The sequence below is a fragment of the Portunus trituberculatus genome, chromosome 37 (assembly GCF_017591435.1).
Source record: "Portunus trituberculatus isolate SZX2019 chromosome 37, ASM1759143v1, whole genome shotgun sequence".
NCBI lineage: Eukaryota > Metazoa > Arthropoda > Malacostraca > Decapoda > Portunidae > Portunus > Portunus trituberculatus.
In genome coordinates, this window is record NC_059291.1 from 17,710,803 (window position 1) to 17,727,776 (window position 16,974).

General features: G+C 38.0%; 1 protein-coding gene across 1 annotated transcript in view; it reads right to left on the minus strand.

Moving 5' to 3' along the window:
* Positions 1 to 16,620, minus strand: part of LOC123514141 (uncharacterized protein DDB_G0287625-like) — a 60,425-nt gene extending 43,805 nt beyond the window's left edge. Inside the window, 1 exon segment of the mRNA XM_045271788.1 lies at positions 16,432 to 16,620. Within this exon segment, the coding sequence (XP_045127723.1) occupies positions 16,432 to 16,620 (189 nt within the window).
* Between the last annotated feature and the right edge of the window lie 354 nt (positions 16,621 to 16,974).

Sequence of the window (16,974 nt, forward strand, 5' to 3'; positions counted from 1 at the left end):
TTAGTGATCTTAACCAAACTTCTTGCCCTATCCACTCTTGCGCTGATGATACCACGCTACATCTTTCCACGTCCTTTCAGAGACAACCAACCCTTCAGGATGTCAACAGATCACGCAGGAACGCCACAAAACGCCTGATGTCTGATCTTTCTAAGATTTCCAATTAAGACAGAGAAAATCTAGTAGTTTTCAGTGCCTCAAAAACTCAATTCCTCCATCTGTCAACTCGAAAAAACGTTCCAAAGAACTATCCCCTCTTTTTAAATGACACTCAAGTATCTCCTTCTACACTGAATATCTTCCGTCTGTTCTTATAATCATAACCCTGAGAGACACCACTGTTAATAGATTTTTTTTTTTTTTTGTGTGTGTGTGTAATTCACCTCGGTCGTCTACTGGTCACCCAGCTAGTCTTACCCATTACGGAGCGAGCTCAGAGCTCATAGACCGATCTTCGGGTAAGACTGAGACCACAACACTCTCCACACACTGGGAAAGCGAGGCCACAACCCCTCGAGTTACATCCCGTACCTATTTACTGCTAGGTGAACAAGGGCCACACATTAAGAGGCTTGCCCATTTGCTTCGCCGCTCCCGGGATTCGAACCCGGCCCTCTCGATTGTGAGTCGAGCGTGCTAACCACTACACTACGCGGTGTGTGTGTGTGTGTTTTTTGTGTGTGTGTGTGTGTGTGTGTGTGTGTGTGTGTGTGTGTGTGTGTGTGTGTGTGTGTGTGTGTGTGTGTGTGTGTGTGTGTGTGTGTGTGTGTGTGTGTGTGTGTGTGTGTGTGTGTGTGTGTGTGTGTGTGTGTGTGTGTGTGTGTGTGTGTGTGTGTGTGTGTGTGTGTGTGTGTGTGTGTGTGTGTGTGTGTGTGTGTGTGTGTGTGTGTGATTCACCACGGTCGTCTCCTGGTCACCCAGCCAGTCTTCCCCGTTATGGAGCGAGCTCAGAGCTCATAAACCGATCTTCGGGTAAAACTGAGACACCAACACACTCCACACTATTTCATGTCTACAATTAAAATTCTTCGTAATGATGTTTTCCATGCCCTTGCTGGCCTAAACCCTCGAAAGGCTTATGGTTCTGAAGAGGCACCTCCTATTATTCTCAAAAACTGTGCTTCCGTGCTTGCACCTTGCCTGGCCAAACTCTTCCAACTTTGTCTATCGACTTCTACCTTTCCTTCCTGCTGGAAGTTCGCCTACATTCAGCCTGTTCCTAAAAAGGGTGACCGTTTTAACCCCTCACACTACCGTCATATATCTTTAATCTCTTGCTTGTCTAAAGTTTTTGAATCTATCCTGAATAGTAAGATTCTCAAACATCTGTCACTTCACAATCTTCTGTCTGATCGCCACTATGGCTTCTGTCAAGGTCGCTCTACTGGTGATGTTCTGGCTTTCCTTACTGAGTCTTGGTCATCCTCTTTTTGAGATTTCAGTGAAACTTTTGCTGTAGCGTTAGACATATCAAAAGCTTTTGATAGAGTCTGGCATAAAGCCTTGACTTCAAAACTGCCCTCCTACGGGTTCTATCCTTCTCTCTGCAACTTTATCTCAAGTTTCCTTTCCGACCGCTCTATTGCTGCTGTGGTAGACGGCTACTGTTCTTCTCCTAAACCTATTAATAGTGGTGTTCCTCAGGGTTCTGTCCTGTCACCCACTCTCTTTCTATTATTCATTAATGACCTTCTTAACCAAACTTCTTGCCCTATCCACTCCTACGCTGATGATACCACCCTACATCTTTCCACGTTCTTTCAGAGACGTCCAACCCTTCAGGAAGTCAACAGATCACGCGGGACGCCACGGAACGCCTGACTTCCGATCTTTCTAAGATTTCCGATTGGGGCAGAGAAAATCTAGTAGTTTTCAATGCCTCAAAACTCAATTCCTCCATCTATCAACTCGACACAACCTTCCAGACAACTATCCCTCTTCTTCAATGACACTCAACTGTCTCCTCTTCCACAATGAATATCCTCGGTCTGTCCTTTGCTCATAATCTTAACTGGAAACTTCACATCTCATCTCTTGCTAAAACAGCTTCTATGAAGTTAGGTGTTCTGAGGCGTCTCCGCCAGTTTTTCTCGCCCCTCCAACTGCTTACTCTGTATAAGGGCCTTATCCGTCCCTGTATGGAGTACTCTTCGCATGTTTGGGGGTTCCAGTCACACAGTTTTGCTTGATAGGGTGGAATCGAAAGCTCTTCGTCTCATCAACTCCCCTCCTCTCACTGTCTTCAGCCTCTTTCTCACCGCCGAAATGTTGCATCCCTTTCTATCTTTTATCGCTATTTTCATGGTAACTGTTCTACTGATCTTGCTAACTGCATGCCTCCCTTTCCCTACGTAAAAAAAAAAAAAATCACCGGGAAAGCGAGGCCACAACCCCTCGAGTTACATCCCGTACCTATTTACTGCTAGGTGAACAGGGGTTACACATTAAGAAGCTTGCCCATTTGCCTCACCGCTTTCTAGGACTCGAACCTGGATCCTTTTGGTTGTGAGGAGAGCGTGCTAACCACTACACTACGCGGTGTGTGTGTGTGTGTGTGTGTGTGTGTGTGTGTGTGTGTGTGTGTGTGTAATTCACCTCGGTCGCCTACTGGTCACCCAGTCAGTCTTCCCCATTCCGGAGCGAGCTCAGAGCTCATACACCGATCTTCGGGTAGGACTGAGACCACATCAACACACAACACACACTGGGAAAACGAGGCCACAACTCCTCCAGTTGCATCCCGTACCTATTTATTGCTAGGTGAATTTGCCATTTGCCTCGCCGCTTACCGGGACTCGAACCCGGCCCTTTCGATTGTGAGTCGAGCGTGCTAAACACTACACTGTTATTTATTTATTTTTTCTTATTCATTTATTCATTTATTTATTTGTTTTTATTTGTATTTTTTATTTATTTTTTTTTCCAGTGTGTGTGTGTGTGTGTGTGTGTGTGTGTGTGTGTCTGTGTGTGTGTGTGTGTGTGTGTGTGTGTATGTTTCACTGTTTGATCTGCTGTAGTCTCTGACGACACAGCCAGACGTTATCCTACGGAACGAGCTCAGAGCTCATTATTTCCGATCTTCGGATAGGCCTGAGACCAGGCACACACCACACACCGGGACAACAAGGTCACAACTCCTCGATTTACATCCCGTACCTACTCTCTGCTAGGTGAACAGGGGCTACACGTGAAAGGAGACACACCCAAATATCTCCACCAGGCCTGGGAATCGAACTCCGGTCCTCTGGCTTGTGAAGCCAGCGCTCTAACCACTGAGCTACCGCGCGCGCGCGCGTGTGTGTGTGTGTGTGTGTGTGTGTGTGTGTGTGTGTATGTGTTTGTGTGTTTGTGTGTGTGCGAATAAGATTAAGACAAAGAACACATCGAGGATTAACTAAGAATGAAAGAAAATTAAAAAGAAAAATAACAGCAATAGAGGATGAGGAGGAAAGAAGGTATATCGAATAGAAGAAAGAAACAATACGAGTATCTGCCCGAAACACACACTCTCTCTCTCTCTCTCTCTCTCTCTCTCTCTCTCTCTCTCTCTCTCTCTCTCTCTCTTCTCTCTCTCTCTCTCTCTCTCTCTCTCTCTCTCTCTCTCTCTCTCTCTCTCTCTCTCTCTCTCTCTCTCTCTCTCTCTCTCTCTCTCTCTCTCTCTCTCTCTCTAACACACACACACACACACACACACACACACACACACACACACACACACACACACACACACAGACACACACACACGCGCGCGCGCACTAACACACACCCCACACAGTAATTAGTATTAACTTCTAGGAGTCACGCGCCAGAAGATAATTTCCTACCAGGTGAAGCTTTTTATTCACTCGCGGCAACAGCAGACAAATCTTCACCAGTAGCTATGAAAAAAAAAAAAGAGGAAGAAGGTGCACTGAGAAGCTGAGTGTGAAGACTGACCCCTAATTAACGAGAGAGAGAGAGAGAGAGAGAGAGAGAGAGAGAGAGATACTCTACTGCCAGGGGCGTCTTCCTTGTGACACGCCACTTGAAGCTGTTACTTGAAGATGTCCAAGAAGGAAGAGTTAATTAGCAACAGAGAGAGAGAGAGAGAGAGAGAGAGAGAGAGAGAGAGAGAGAGAGAGGAGGGTGAACATGAAGAGTATGGTCGAAAGCAAGTTCTTTGTTTCAGTCTATGGCGAACAACCTTCCTAAATATATGTGTGTGTGTGTGTGTGTGTGTGTGTGTGTGTGTGTGTGTGTGTGTGTGTGTGTGTGTTTATGTGTGCATATGGAGTGCAACAACAGTGTACAGTGAGACGCGCGCTCATAGGGTGAAATTGAATATAAATCCAAATTAAATCAAACTCAACCTACAGAAGGTAACAATATGAACGAGGCATATTTTGTCAAAGAACCACAAAAAAAAAAAAAATTGATAGGGCATGCTACAAGAGTTTAATCCATCAATGCTGTTTCAAGTTAGTCACTCTTCCCTCTCTCTCTCTCTCTCTCTCTCTCTCTCTCTCTCTCTCTCTCTCTCTCTCTCTCTCTCTCTCACTGTAATAGAAACAGCCTATAATGGAATCTTAGCGGGAAGAGTGCCTACCTTTGTTGGAGGTGGAAATCAAGTGGAACAAAGAATACGTAATGTCTGTGTGTGTGTGTGTGTGTGTGTGTGTGTGTGTGTGTGTGTGTGTGTGTGTGTGTGTGTGTGTGTGTGTGTGTGTTTAAGAGAGAGAGAGAGAGAGAGAGAGAGAGAGAGAGAGAGAGAGAGAGAGAGAGAGAGAGAGAGAGAGAGAGAGAGAGAGAGAGAGAGAGAGAGAGAGAGAGAGTCTTAGGTAGGGTGGGGATTAGTTAGATGAATTAATTTGTCACATAACGTAAACGTGGAACTTAATTTTCTCTATTAAATATTCTGGAGAGAGGAAGAGAAGATGAGGAGGAGGAGGCAAATGAAGAAGTGGTGGTGGTGCTAGTGCGTCGGAAGGGAATGGCTATTACTAATACTATTTTAGTGCAGGATTGTTCACGATTGTGCATATTTCTGTTTCCAGGGTATTACCATAAAGGGTTGCTGTCACAGTTTTCGAGCATTTAAGGGTACAAACACTTGCATACTCACTCACACAGAAAGGAGGAGGAGGAGGAGGAGGAGGAAGATACAAAGGAAAATGAAGGAGATGAAAGAAGAAAAATAAAGAAGTTAAAGGAAAATACAAAGAACAAGAACATTAACAAGACAAACTAACAACAGTAAGAAAAAGAACAACAAGGACAAGAATAACAAGAACAAGAACAAGGATAAGAAGAACAAGAACAAAAAGAACAAGAACAATAACAAGATGAAAAAAATTAATAATGATAAGAAGAAGAAGAAGAAGAAGAAGAAGAAGAAGAAGAAGAAGAAAAAGAAGAATGGTAATTAAGAATAAAAAAAAAAATAAAAGATCAAGAATATGTTGTAAGTTGATTTGCTTACTTATATAAATTAGTGATAAACTGTCTCCGTATCCATCAAACGAGCATCACCCCTACCACAGCGACCACAACTACTAATACTGCTGGCGGTATTGGTGGTGCTACTGAAGAACCTGGATGTCTCTAATTACGCTCGAGAACAAATTTAATTGGGTGTTCCTGTAGCCTGAGCGGAACACGTGTCAGGAGGCGCGACTTACTGCAAATTGGCTCAGCATTAGGAACGGCTATTTCTAAGCCAGACGAGTATCTGTATGCAAAGGAAGGTCTTGAGGCACGTGGTCCGCCATCCTCTCGTCACGAATATGAGGCCGAGGAACAGAAAGCCAGACAGGTGACCTTTAAAGCCAGGTGAGTTTATTGTATGTGACTCACGGAGGTAGGGGGTAGAAGTTGCTATTCCATTCTTTGGGAAGGTAACGTGATCCCTTCCTCCTTCCCTCCCTCCATTCGTCTATCGCTTTCTTTTCTTCCCTTCCTTCCTTCCGCTATCACCTTTCCTTCCCTCCCTTCCTACACCATCTGTTTTTCCTCTTTCTTTCCTTCCCGCTTTCCTTCGTTTTCTCTTCAACTGAAGATCATTACCCTCCTTAGCGCCAGCCACGCTGTCAGCCTCCCGTCCTCTCGCTAGAGGTCAATATTCTCAATGTTTCCCTTTTAATGAAAGATCACTTTGATTTCTCCTCTCCTTCAACCAGATCATCTTCATTCAATCAACCAGTCCCTCTCTCCTCATAAAGATAAATCACCGCTCTTCACTTGGGTCAATACATACATATGAAAACCTAACATGCTTCCATCCCATCAAGGTTACTACCTTATATCAAGAAGGTCACTCGTAACCCCATCCTCCTTCCCTCTTTCCGTCAAGCAGGTCGCGCCGCCAGATCTGTTCAACCAATCGCTGGCGACCTGATGGAATAATCAATAGCGTGATGACGGGAAATAGCGCCCCGAAATAATAGTCCCGCTGTAGCCAGCTCCGGGAGTCAGCAGTTGCCTCATTACGGGCGCTTCGGTGACGGCTGGCGGGCTGATGGAGGAGAGAAATATTAATGAAGGGAGCCAAGGCGACCACATTTTCCTTCTGGGTTAAATAAAGCTTCACCAAGATACTCTGAAATAGCGATCTTGTCCAATGAAAACGCAGCAGCGACACCGGTCTGCTATGACAAACCTGAAAATGGATTCTTATTACTCTTAACAAAAAGCTGAACAGCAAAGGAAAACATAAAAATAATGATAAATTATGATTACAATTATGATGAAAAAAATAATAATAATAAAGAAAATAATAATAATAACAATAACATTAATAATAATAATAATAATAATAATAATAATAATAATAATAATAATAATAATAATAATAATAATAATAATAATAATAATAATAATAATAATAATAATAATAATAATAATAATAATAATAATATAATAATAATAATAATAATAATAATAATAATAATAATAATAATAATAATGATAATAATAATAATAATAATAATAATAATAATAATAATAATAATAATAATAATAATAATAATAATAATAATAATAATAATAATAATAATAATTGTCGTGCTCCGAGCTGTTGCACGACGTTGCACAAATTGTCTAGCTACTGGCTATAAATAGTCAAAGGTTTTTTCTATCTTTAATTAACAAAACTAATATCTATACATAAGGTGTTCGATACGGCGCCGACAAGTAACAATCACAACTCTTTCTGTTGCCTTCTCCACTGCAATTATTACAATTTCTCTTACAAACATCCTTAAGAACTGCATTAATCTCGTAGATATTCTCGCATCAAAACGGATTTCACTTCAAACATCATCCACAATATCTTCATAACGTATTACAACATCTGAACCCGGTGCTTTATTTCTCCGTAAATCTCATACGTAGTACGTACAATATTACCCCTTTTTCCCAGCTACCCGTATATAAGGATGACCTTTACTTGGTACATGAATGCAAGCAACCACATGACGTACCACCAAATATATTACCATACACATATAATTACCAGACTCCGTTCAACAAAATGACAACGTAACACCACCGAAATATAATGACAAATATTGATATCTCCACACAAGTGACTTCCCTCAAATAATCTCTTTCTCTTGGTACCCATACATGGAACCACGTTAACTTCGTACACAATTACACACTAGTAAATATGTTATGTAACTTATTCGTCAGAGCAACACACATGCACATACGTAGGTAGCCGTATACAAATTCCCTTACTCATAGATGAAAACGCAAGTATATAACGACGTCATTATGAACCAAAGTACAACCACATAAACCATAATAAACTAATACCACATAATACCTAAACCTCCTATCATGCTTCTTCCTCCATTCTAATTTACCTCAAAGACTGCATTGCAACTTATAAGCTCCACTTACTGGTTATATATGAAGTACAAAACGCCGCCCTCAGCTATGCAGCCGAGGGTGGCCCGCTTAGAGCCGCGGTTGTCCTCTCTGCTTCCTCTCTCTCTCTCTCTCTCTCTCTCTGCCTCAAACCTCTACAATTTCCTTCAGGAACTTATGGGGCGTGTCTTGACCCACACAACACGCCCCTCAGAATGTACCATTCACCAATCAAGTACAAGCTCAAATGAACTCCACGTGTGGTACGAACAACATCCAAGACGACAACACTACCACTGGATGTTTACATGACCTGGGCGACACATCTGCCCGGGCTGCCCTGGGCCAAACGGCCTGGGTCATTAAATGTTTCCTTGACCCTCCTGCCCTCCTACTCTCTTTTATGGCTGGATACGGTTACACACCGCATACTGGCGAACTAGCATACTTCCATATATCTTCATTTCTTGTTTCTTATATTTTCATATTTCACTTATGATGTGCGCATCTGACAAACATCCCCTCAGAATGCGCGTCCCGCGCATTCAATGTAGGGAAGGGTGGGTGGTGGGCAGGGTGTGCATGCCTCCCGTAGGAAGGATGAGGGCTTGGGCGACCGCGCACCTGATAGCGGTACTTTCCCACACCCATGAAGCATGTTAGCACCCGCCAGACCCCTGTCCTCTAGCCAGCATCCAAGTCTCCAGCCAGCTGTGTTATATACGTAGGAATGTAGGGCAATGGGTCCAATACTTTCTGCTAAGAAGGCATATATTAGAAAAATGCGTCTGCACCTCAATATTCACAAAAGGGCTTTGCAGAGAGAATAATTAACTATATATATATATGGTCAGGTCAGAGATCATGATATTGACCAGTAGTGGAAAAGATATGTCAACACACAAAGCAAGGTAATGGAAAAGATATGGCAATGCAGTCGATACTCGTTACTTTGATATGAATATATGTCTATAACTAGGAGGAAAATATATCATTAGGTAGTATAAATACAGCATTAATCATATAAAATCAACTCACAATCTCAAATCATACCTATGTTATTCAGAGGAATTATGACAACATTTATCATAGTATTATGCATATATATGTCCATAACTAGGAGGAGTGTATATCATATCATAGATTGTAAAAGAAATCAGCTCATTATCCCAAATTATATCAATATTATTCAGAGGATATATATCAACATCTTACAAGATACAGAAACAATCAAGGAGAGCATCTGTAGACATCGTTCAGGTGTCGTCAGAATTTCTCAATAGAAGTAAGTTGGAACTCAAGTATGCAATGCAGTCATAATACATCACTATTAAAAGCATATTACATGGTGAAACTTCTAAGTGTATACATAAATATGGAGGAATTACTATCTCATTATCTCAGATAAGGGTGACGTCTCATACAAAATAACAGAAAACACAAGAAAAATTTATTACATCCCGTAAGCATGCACAATATCACGATGTCGAAAATGAACTGACGCAATGGATTCAGAAGTACTGATATATAGATTGCATTAATCTTGCAATAAGAAATAGCTGCTCTCAGATCCACGTAATATGTTGATATAAGCACTTGAAACACTGGAAAATCCATCACTTGTGAAAATGTTACCACACCAAGAAATAAATCTGATTCTGAGTTGCCGTGTAAGGAATACGCTGTTATTTCTCACCTTAAGTCACGATATCTATCTTTATATGTAATATACGCACTATACTCGAAAATCAAAATACAAAAAAATATTAGCTTGCTGTTAAAACACTCAACCATTACCGTTCTGTATCATCACCAGCACACAGACAAGAAACACACCATGTATTCCACAGGTTAAACATTAATATTTACTTCATTATTTAGTTTCAACTTGTACTCCTTTCATATCAGTGTTTTCCTAACTACATCATATTATATAATGTCCATCTTAATCTCTTGATAGTCAACATCCATATCGTATTTCTTTAATATATTTTCGTCTTGTTTCACCTTCAAGCCTTACCATATAGCTAACGATAAGATGGGGAGTAATGTCCTTCTATATATTTTTCGCTTGATACCTCATCAATAGCTCTTCTTTCCTCATTATCGTCGTTAACTGATTACCTTTACAATCCTTGCATTAACTTTAAATCTTCCTTTAAAATGTTATATAATCAAGTGAAAGCTACTGAAACCACTGATGATTTCCTACGATATCACGATAGCTCAACTCAGACTTGTAACCAAATGTCCTGTGTTGTGTTAAGTACGACATCTCACATTGTATCTATTTTCAATCCCATAGATATACCCCTTATTTCACATATATCGTCAAAATCACAGATAAAGGCATTCATTAACACTCATTACTATACATTTATCCTAATCTCTATAAAATCTTCCAGATCGCCATATATCCCTCCAAATTATATAGAGACACCTTAACTTCCATGTTAGTCATATATCTTCGTCCTTATCAACAAGAAACCTTCAAATGCCTGCATATTAATCTAATATCAATATCACTGTCGCCAGTTTTCTGCCTTCGGAACATGTATAACCACTTTACCTTTGCATTTGTTCACTATATCTTCATCTTATTTTATCAAGTTGCTATCTCAATAATAATATTTGCCCAATACAGTCATGACCTACACAGACGTATATATGCATATGCACCTTTTCCTATATCCTCACCGCAACCTTTTCTAATATACTCAATATCTTCACCGCAAACTTTTCTAATATACTCAATATCTTCACCGCAAACTTTTCTAATATACTCAATATCTTCACCGCAAACTCTTCTAATATACTCAATATCCTCACCGCAAACTTTTCTAATATACTCAATATCTTCACCGCAAACTCTTCTAATATACTCAATATCCTCACCGCAAACTTTTCTAATATAATCAATATCTTCACCACAAACTCTTCTAATATAATCAATATCCTCACAGCAACTTTTCTAATATATTCAATATCCTCACAGCAACTTTTCTAATATAATGAATATCCTCGTCTCACTATCTCATATTTACCTCATCGTAACCTTTCCAGAATCCACATCCCATGACCATATATTCATATATTTACTTTGGTATTTACTATTTGCCTTCATATCTCATATTTACCTCACATCCTCTCATCTATATTCATAAGTCAGACTACTCTTGATGTATTAATTTTGACTCGAGTACGCACATGTTAAAATCAATCCATGGATAGATATCTTTACTCAACATATTCACTAGTGGGCCCACTAATATCCTTGTGTATCACTCAACACTACCATGCCGGGTACTGTCGAAACGAAGCTTTCAGGGCGTCCCCCACTCTTCTGAATCGGCAATCCCCAGACCGGCATTCACATAATGTATATTAATATTTACTTCTGGCCAGAGAGAAACAACTTGTCACCTAGTTGATCACAACCACTTGTACACGCCTTATGCCCCTAGGTTGGCACGAAGTGTTCAAGTGTTGCTAGGCACAAGAGTCAATGTACACACAAGGAATGATATGTTTGACGCGTCTTTCTTCACATTATAATTCGCAACTTTAATGTCTTAATATCATGTGCTTACTCCGTTTTTACCTCACTCTATATCAACCTTCATACTTACACTTGTTTCCTTACTACACATATATATCATATTTACTATCATATTTACTCTGATGTTAACATTATTAGTGTAGTTCCGGGAATGACATCCTTATGGCTCTGCAATATCGATTTTTACGTCTATCTATATAAGATCTTAACCTCATGAATTTTAATTCCTTTTCATATGTCAAGCTGATCTATGATGGTCTTGTTAACAATTATCAATGCAATATTATATGTTTTCCTTCCTGACATATGAATTCTGACTCAGTCCTCATATTATTTACCTTGATATATATTTTCCTCACTCAATATGAATTACCTTATAACAAATATTAAGTTTTTTTTTTTAACCTATATATCTATCCCCACTTCGTTTTCTTCCTAGATATATATTTTCCTTGACTCAATCCTCACATTGTTTTCCTGATATGTATGTTCCTCAACTCATTATTAATTACCTCTTAACAAATATCAATATATATTTTCTAATCCAAATATCCATCTTCATCCCTTTCTTCCTAGATATATATTCTCCTCACACCTATTCCCTCACGCATATAGATATGTATCTAAGTCCTCCCTTCCTACACAATATTGCAACCCACATATTATATTCTTCATGACATAAATATACCTCATGTTGCCGAATATCAACCTCACATTCCACGATATTACTGACTCAACGATATTATCATATCAATGTCAATAACATTCGCCAACTTACTGCCCGTGCGTAGCTACTTATATTTGCATATTGGCTAATGTGTATAACATCTCGAAAGTACTCCTTTTATATTTCAACATAGTTGTTCTCAATACTTATAACCACATTAGAACACTGTAAATTACTTCTTATACTTGCATTTACTGATGTTATTCATATCGTTTCTATAACAGCCACAATAGTATCATAATGACATTAATTTACTTCTTATTCTTGCTTTTACTGATGTTATTCATATCGTCTCTACCTTTATGAACTGAATAACGCCTTAACCAAGTAGCTACATATACTACAACTCACATATAATTTCTTGCACTTATAACTTCTGGCACTAATATGATGTTATCCAACATGACCTTACAACAACAATCGTCTTCTTAAGTGAACAATTGAAGGTTGGCCTTGCTTTACACATGTACTTGAACATTTAATATATATTTTGCTTCTTTTCTCACCTTATCACTTAAAAACTCCACTACTTTATATTCAATTAACCCACTGAGAGAGAAAAGACATGAGGGAGGCAAGTAACCTTAAGGTGGTGAGAAAAGAAACTGTAAGGTGAACTAGGATCTAGCCAGCAACCTTCAATTGCATGAACTAGCACTGTTACAACAGTGTTACCTACTCAACTCAACTACTACCCAGCACGTGGTAGCATCCTCAACTCGACATAATATATGTATATATTAATTCATCTTTATATCCTGCCATCATTTCATAAAATTGACCCGCAACTCACCGTTTCCTTTTCTCCTTAAATATTTTCATCTACCTTTCATTAACCCAAGAGACTCACAATACACGTATGATCAATATGTAACAACAAAATGTCTTTCTCTGCTCTTGATTCTCTTCAATATTAACACTCTCCAGTTATTTCCTCTATTAACTTTTTACATAGATATCCCATTTTAATACTTACCTCATATATCAGTCATATTTCTTCTTTATTTTCTATACTTCTGATATTGATATTTGCCTCAAACCTTAACCGCAGTGATGTATATCTCAATCATATTTCTACTATGTTTCTATTATTCCCTCATACTATATCTTCTTCCTCATATACTATTCTCACGGAAAAATTCCTTCGCATCAACTACACACAATATCCCTTCTTTTACTTGACACTCACTTTTTGTTCCATATCCTTCATCAGAACCTTCAATATTCTTTCATCTATAATCCGACGAACTCCCAAACATGATACAATTTACACATTTTTTTATTCGTCTCTATCGCTATGGGGCAATTAAAATCGTCTTACACAGTACTTCATATTTTCCTGCTATAAACCACAATATATGCTTACACCCCTTGCTATTGTCCTCTGACAGTCGACACTCGTGTGAAAAAAAATTACCCTTATATGTCACGTCTCTTATATATGATAAGTTTCCTTCACATAACGACAACAAATTCGTCTACCTTTGTGAATTTTGCCGCATATCCGTAATATTTATGCCCTTGACACTCAGTTATCGTTACTCCATTGACTACTTTATGATACACATATTATAATGTAGACGAACCTTAAATAATTTATTAAAACTCTTTATATCTCATATTTTGTCGCATTTCTCTCCCGCTAATAAGACTCCTCGTTTACCCCTTGATTTGTAAAGGCTTAGGTGAAACAAGCGACAGGTAACCGTACAACATATTACTCAGATATCGTCCAATCAAAATATAACCTTAAAGCATCCACTTGAAAGAATAACCTCTTACACGCAACATGATCTTTAATGAATATCGAAATTAATTACTAAATAAAATCTACGGATTTTACACAAACCTTATGATCGTCACGGGCGACTCAGCTTCAGACAAAATAGTGATAATGATATGCATTCATATTATAATAACCATGCCACTTCTGATGTTGACAACAGCTACTTCGTGCACTTTCAACCAATTTACTTTAATCTTCCATCAATATGACTGTCCCTTGCGCCAATTCCAAGATTACACTTTGCAACATTTGGCAATATATATTTTTTTTTGCAATGCAACAATTTGTGCAACATTTAGATCCCACCGCTGCCACCATGTCGTGCTCCGAGCTGTTGCACGACGTTGCACAAATTGTCTAGCTACTGGCTATAAATAGTCAAAGGTTTTTTCTATCTTTAATTAACAAAACTAATATCTATACATAAGGTGTTCGATACGGCGCCGACAAGTAACAATCACAACTCTTTCTGTTGCCTTCTCCACTGCAATTATTACAATTTCTCTTACAAACATCCTTAAGAACTGCATTAATCTCGTAGATATTCTCGCATCAAAACGGATTTCACTTCAAACATCATCCACAATATCTTCATAACGTATTACAACATCTGAACCCGGTGCTTTATTTCTCCGTAAATCTCATACGTAGTACGTACAATATTACCCCTTTTTCCCAGCTACCCGTATATAAGGATGACCTTTACTTGGTACATGAATGCAAGCAACCACATGACGTACCACCAAATATATTACCATACACATATAATTACCAGACTCCGTTCAACAAAATGACAACGTAACACCACCGAAATATAATGACAAATATTGATATCTCCACACAAGTGACTTCCCTCAAATAATCTCTTTCTCTTGGTACCCATACATGGAACCACGTTAACTTCGTACACAATTACACACTAGTAAATATGTTATGTAACTTATTCGTCAGAGCAACACACATGCACATACGTAGGTAGCCGTATACAAATTCCCTTACTCATAGATGAAAACGCAAGTATATAACGACGTCATTATGAACCAAAGTACAACCACATAAACCATAATAAACTAATACCACATAATACCTAAACCTCCTATCATGCTTCTTCCTCCATTCTAATTTACCTCAAAGACTGCATTGCAACTTATAAGCTCCACTTACTGGTTATATATGAAGTACAAAACGCCGCCCTCAGCTATGCAGCCGAGGGTGGCCCTCTTAGCTTCCTCTCCTCTCTCTCTCTCTCTCTCTCTCTCTCTCTCAAAACTCTACAATTTCCTTCAGGAACTTATGGGGCGTGTCTTGACCCACACAACACGCCCCTCAGAATGTACCATTCACCAATCAAGTACAAGCTCAAATGAACTCCACGTGTGGTACGAACAACATCCAAGACGACAACACTACCACCGGATGTTTACATGACCTGGGCGACACATCTGCCCGGGCTGCCCTGGGCCAAACGGCCTGGGTCATTAAATGTTTCCTTTGACCCTCCTGCCCTCCTGCTCTCTTTTATGGCTGGATACGGTTACACACCGCATACTGGCGAACTAGCATACTTCCATATATCTTCATTTCTTGTTTCTTATATTTTTCATATTTCACTTATGATGTGCGCATCTGACATAATAATAATAATAATAATAATAATAATAATAATAATAATAATAATAATAATAATAATAATAATAATAATAATAATAATAATAATAATAATAATAATAATAATAATAATAATAATAACAATTATAATAATAACAATAATAAAAAATAAAAGAACAATATGATAACAACAATAAAAACAAAATATCGGTAATAATAATGATAATAATAATAATATTAATAATAATAATAATAATAATAATAATAATAATAATAATAATAATAATAATAATAATAATAATAATAATAAAAAATAATAGTAATAATAATAATAATAATAATAATAATAACGATAATAATAATAATATTAATAATGATAATAATAATAATAATAATAATAATAATAATAATAATAATAATAATAATAATAATAATAAAAATGTTAATATTAATAATAATAATAATAATAATAATAATAATAATAATAATAATAATTATATTAGTAATAATAAAAAAATAACAAGAAGAACAATATAGTAAAAACAATAACAACAAAAATATCGGTAATAATAATAATAATAATAATAATAATAATAATAATAATAATAATAATAATAATGATGATAATAATAATAATAATGATAAAAATAATGATGATAATAATAATAATAATAATAATAATAATAATAATAATAATAATAATAATAATAATAATAATAATAATAATATTACCAGAACCTCCAGTGACTCAGCAAAGATTACTGCATCGTCGGCAAAAACAAGATCTGTAATCTCAGTATTGCTGACAGATGCTCCACAAAGACTTTGGTCAACAGCTCTGCTTAGTACCTTGTCCATGCAAATGTTGAAAAGTGATGGAGCAAGCACGCATCCCTGCCTTACTCTCGTATTCACAGGGAAGAAGGTGGACACACCCCCTCCACACTTCACAGCACTCACAGTCTCCGAGTAGAGGCCAGTTAGTAGACCTATAATCCTTGCAGGAATCCCACGGAGACGCAGAAGATGCCAGAGTGTCTCTCGATGCACTGAGTCAAACGCCATCTTGAGATCGACATAGGCTGCAAGCATCCCGTAGTGAAATTCACGTCGGCGCTCCACCAGTACGCGAAGAGCTTAGGATCTGGTCAGTTGTTGACTTACCCGGCGTGAGGGGGGGGCGGGATTTAAAATTAGGCGCCGCAACGGCGGAGGTCATATGGCGCCGTTACAAAAAGGTAAAAAGAAAATATGAAAGAAAAGGAAACAAAGGGATTAAAAACTATAATAGTAAAAACATCGTAAAAAACTAACTAAAAGCAATTAAAAATTATGCGATTAAAAGTATCTAAAATAGATAAACAAATAAGTAAATACAATAAAATTAAATAAAATTCACATATTTAAGAAAAAGCCCGCTTCTGCCAAAAAACTAAAAACATCATG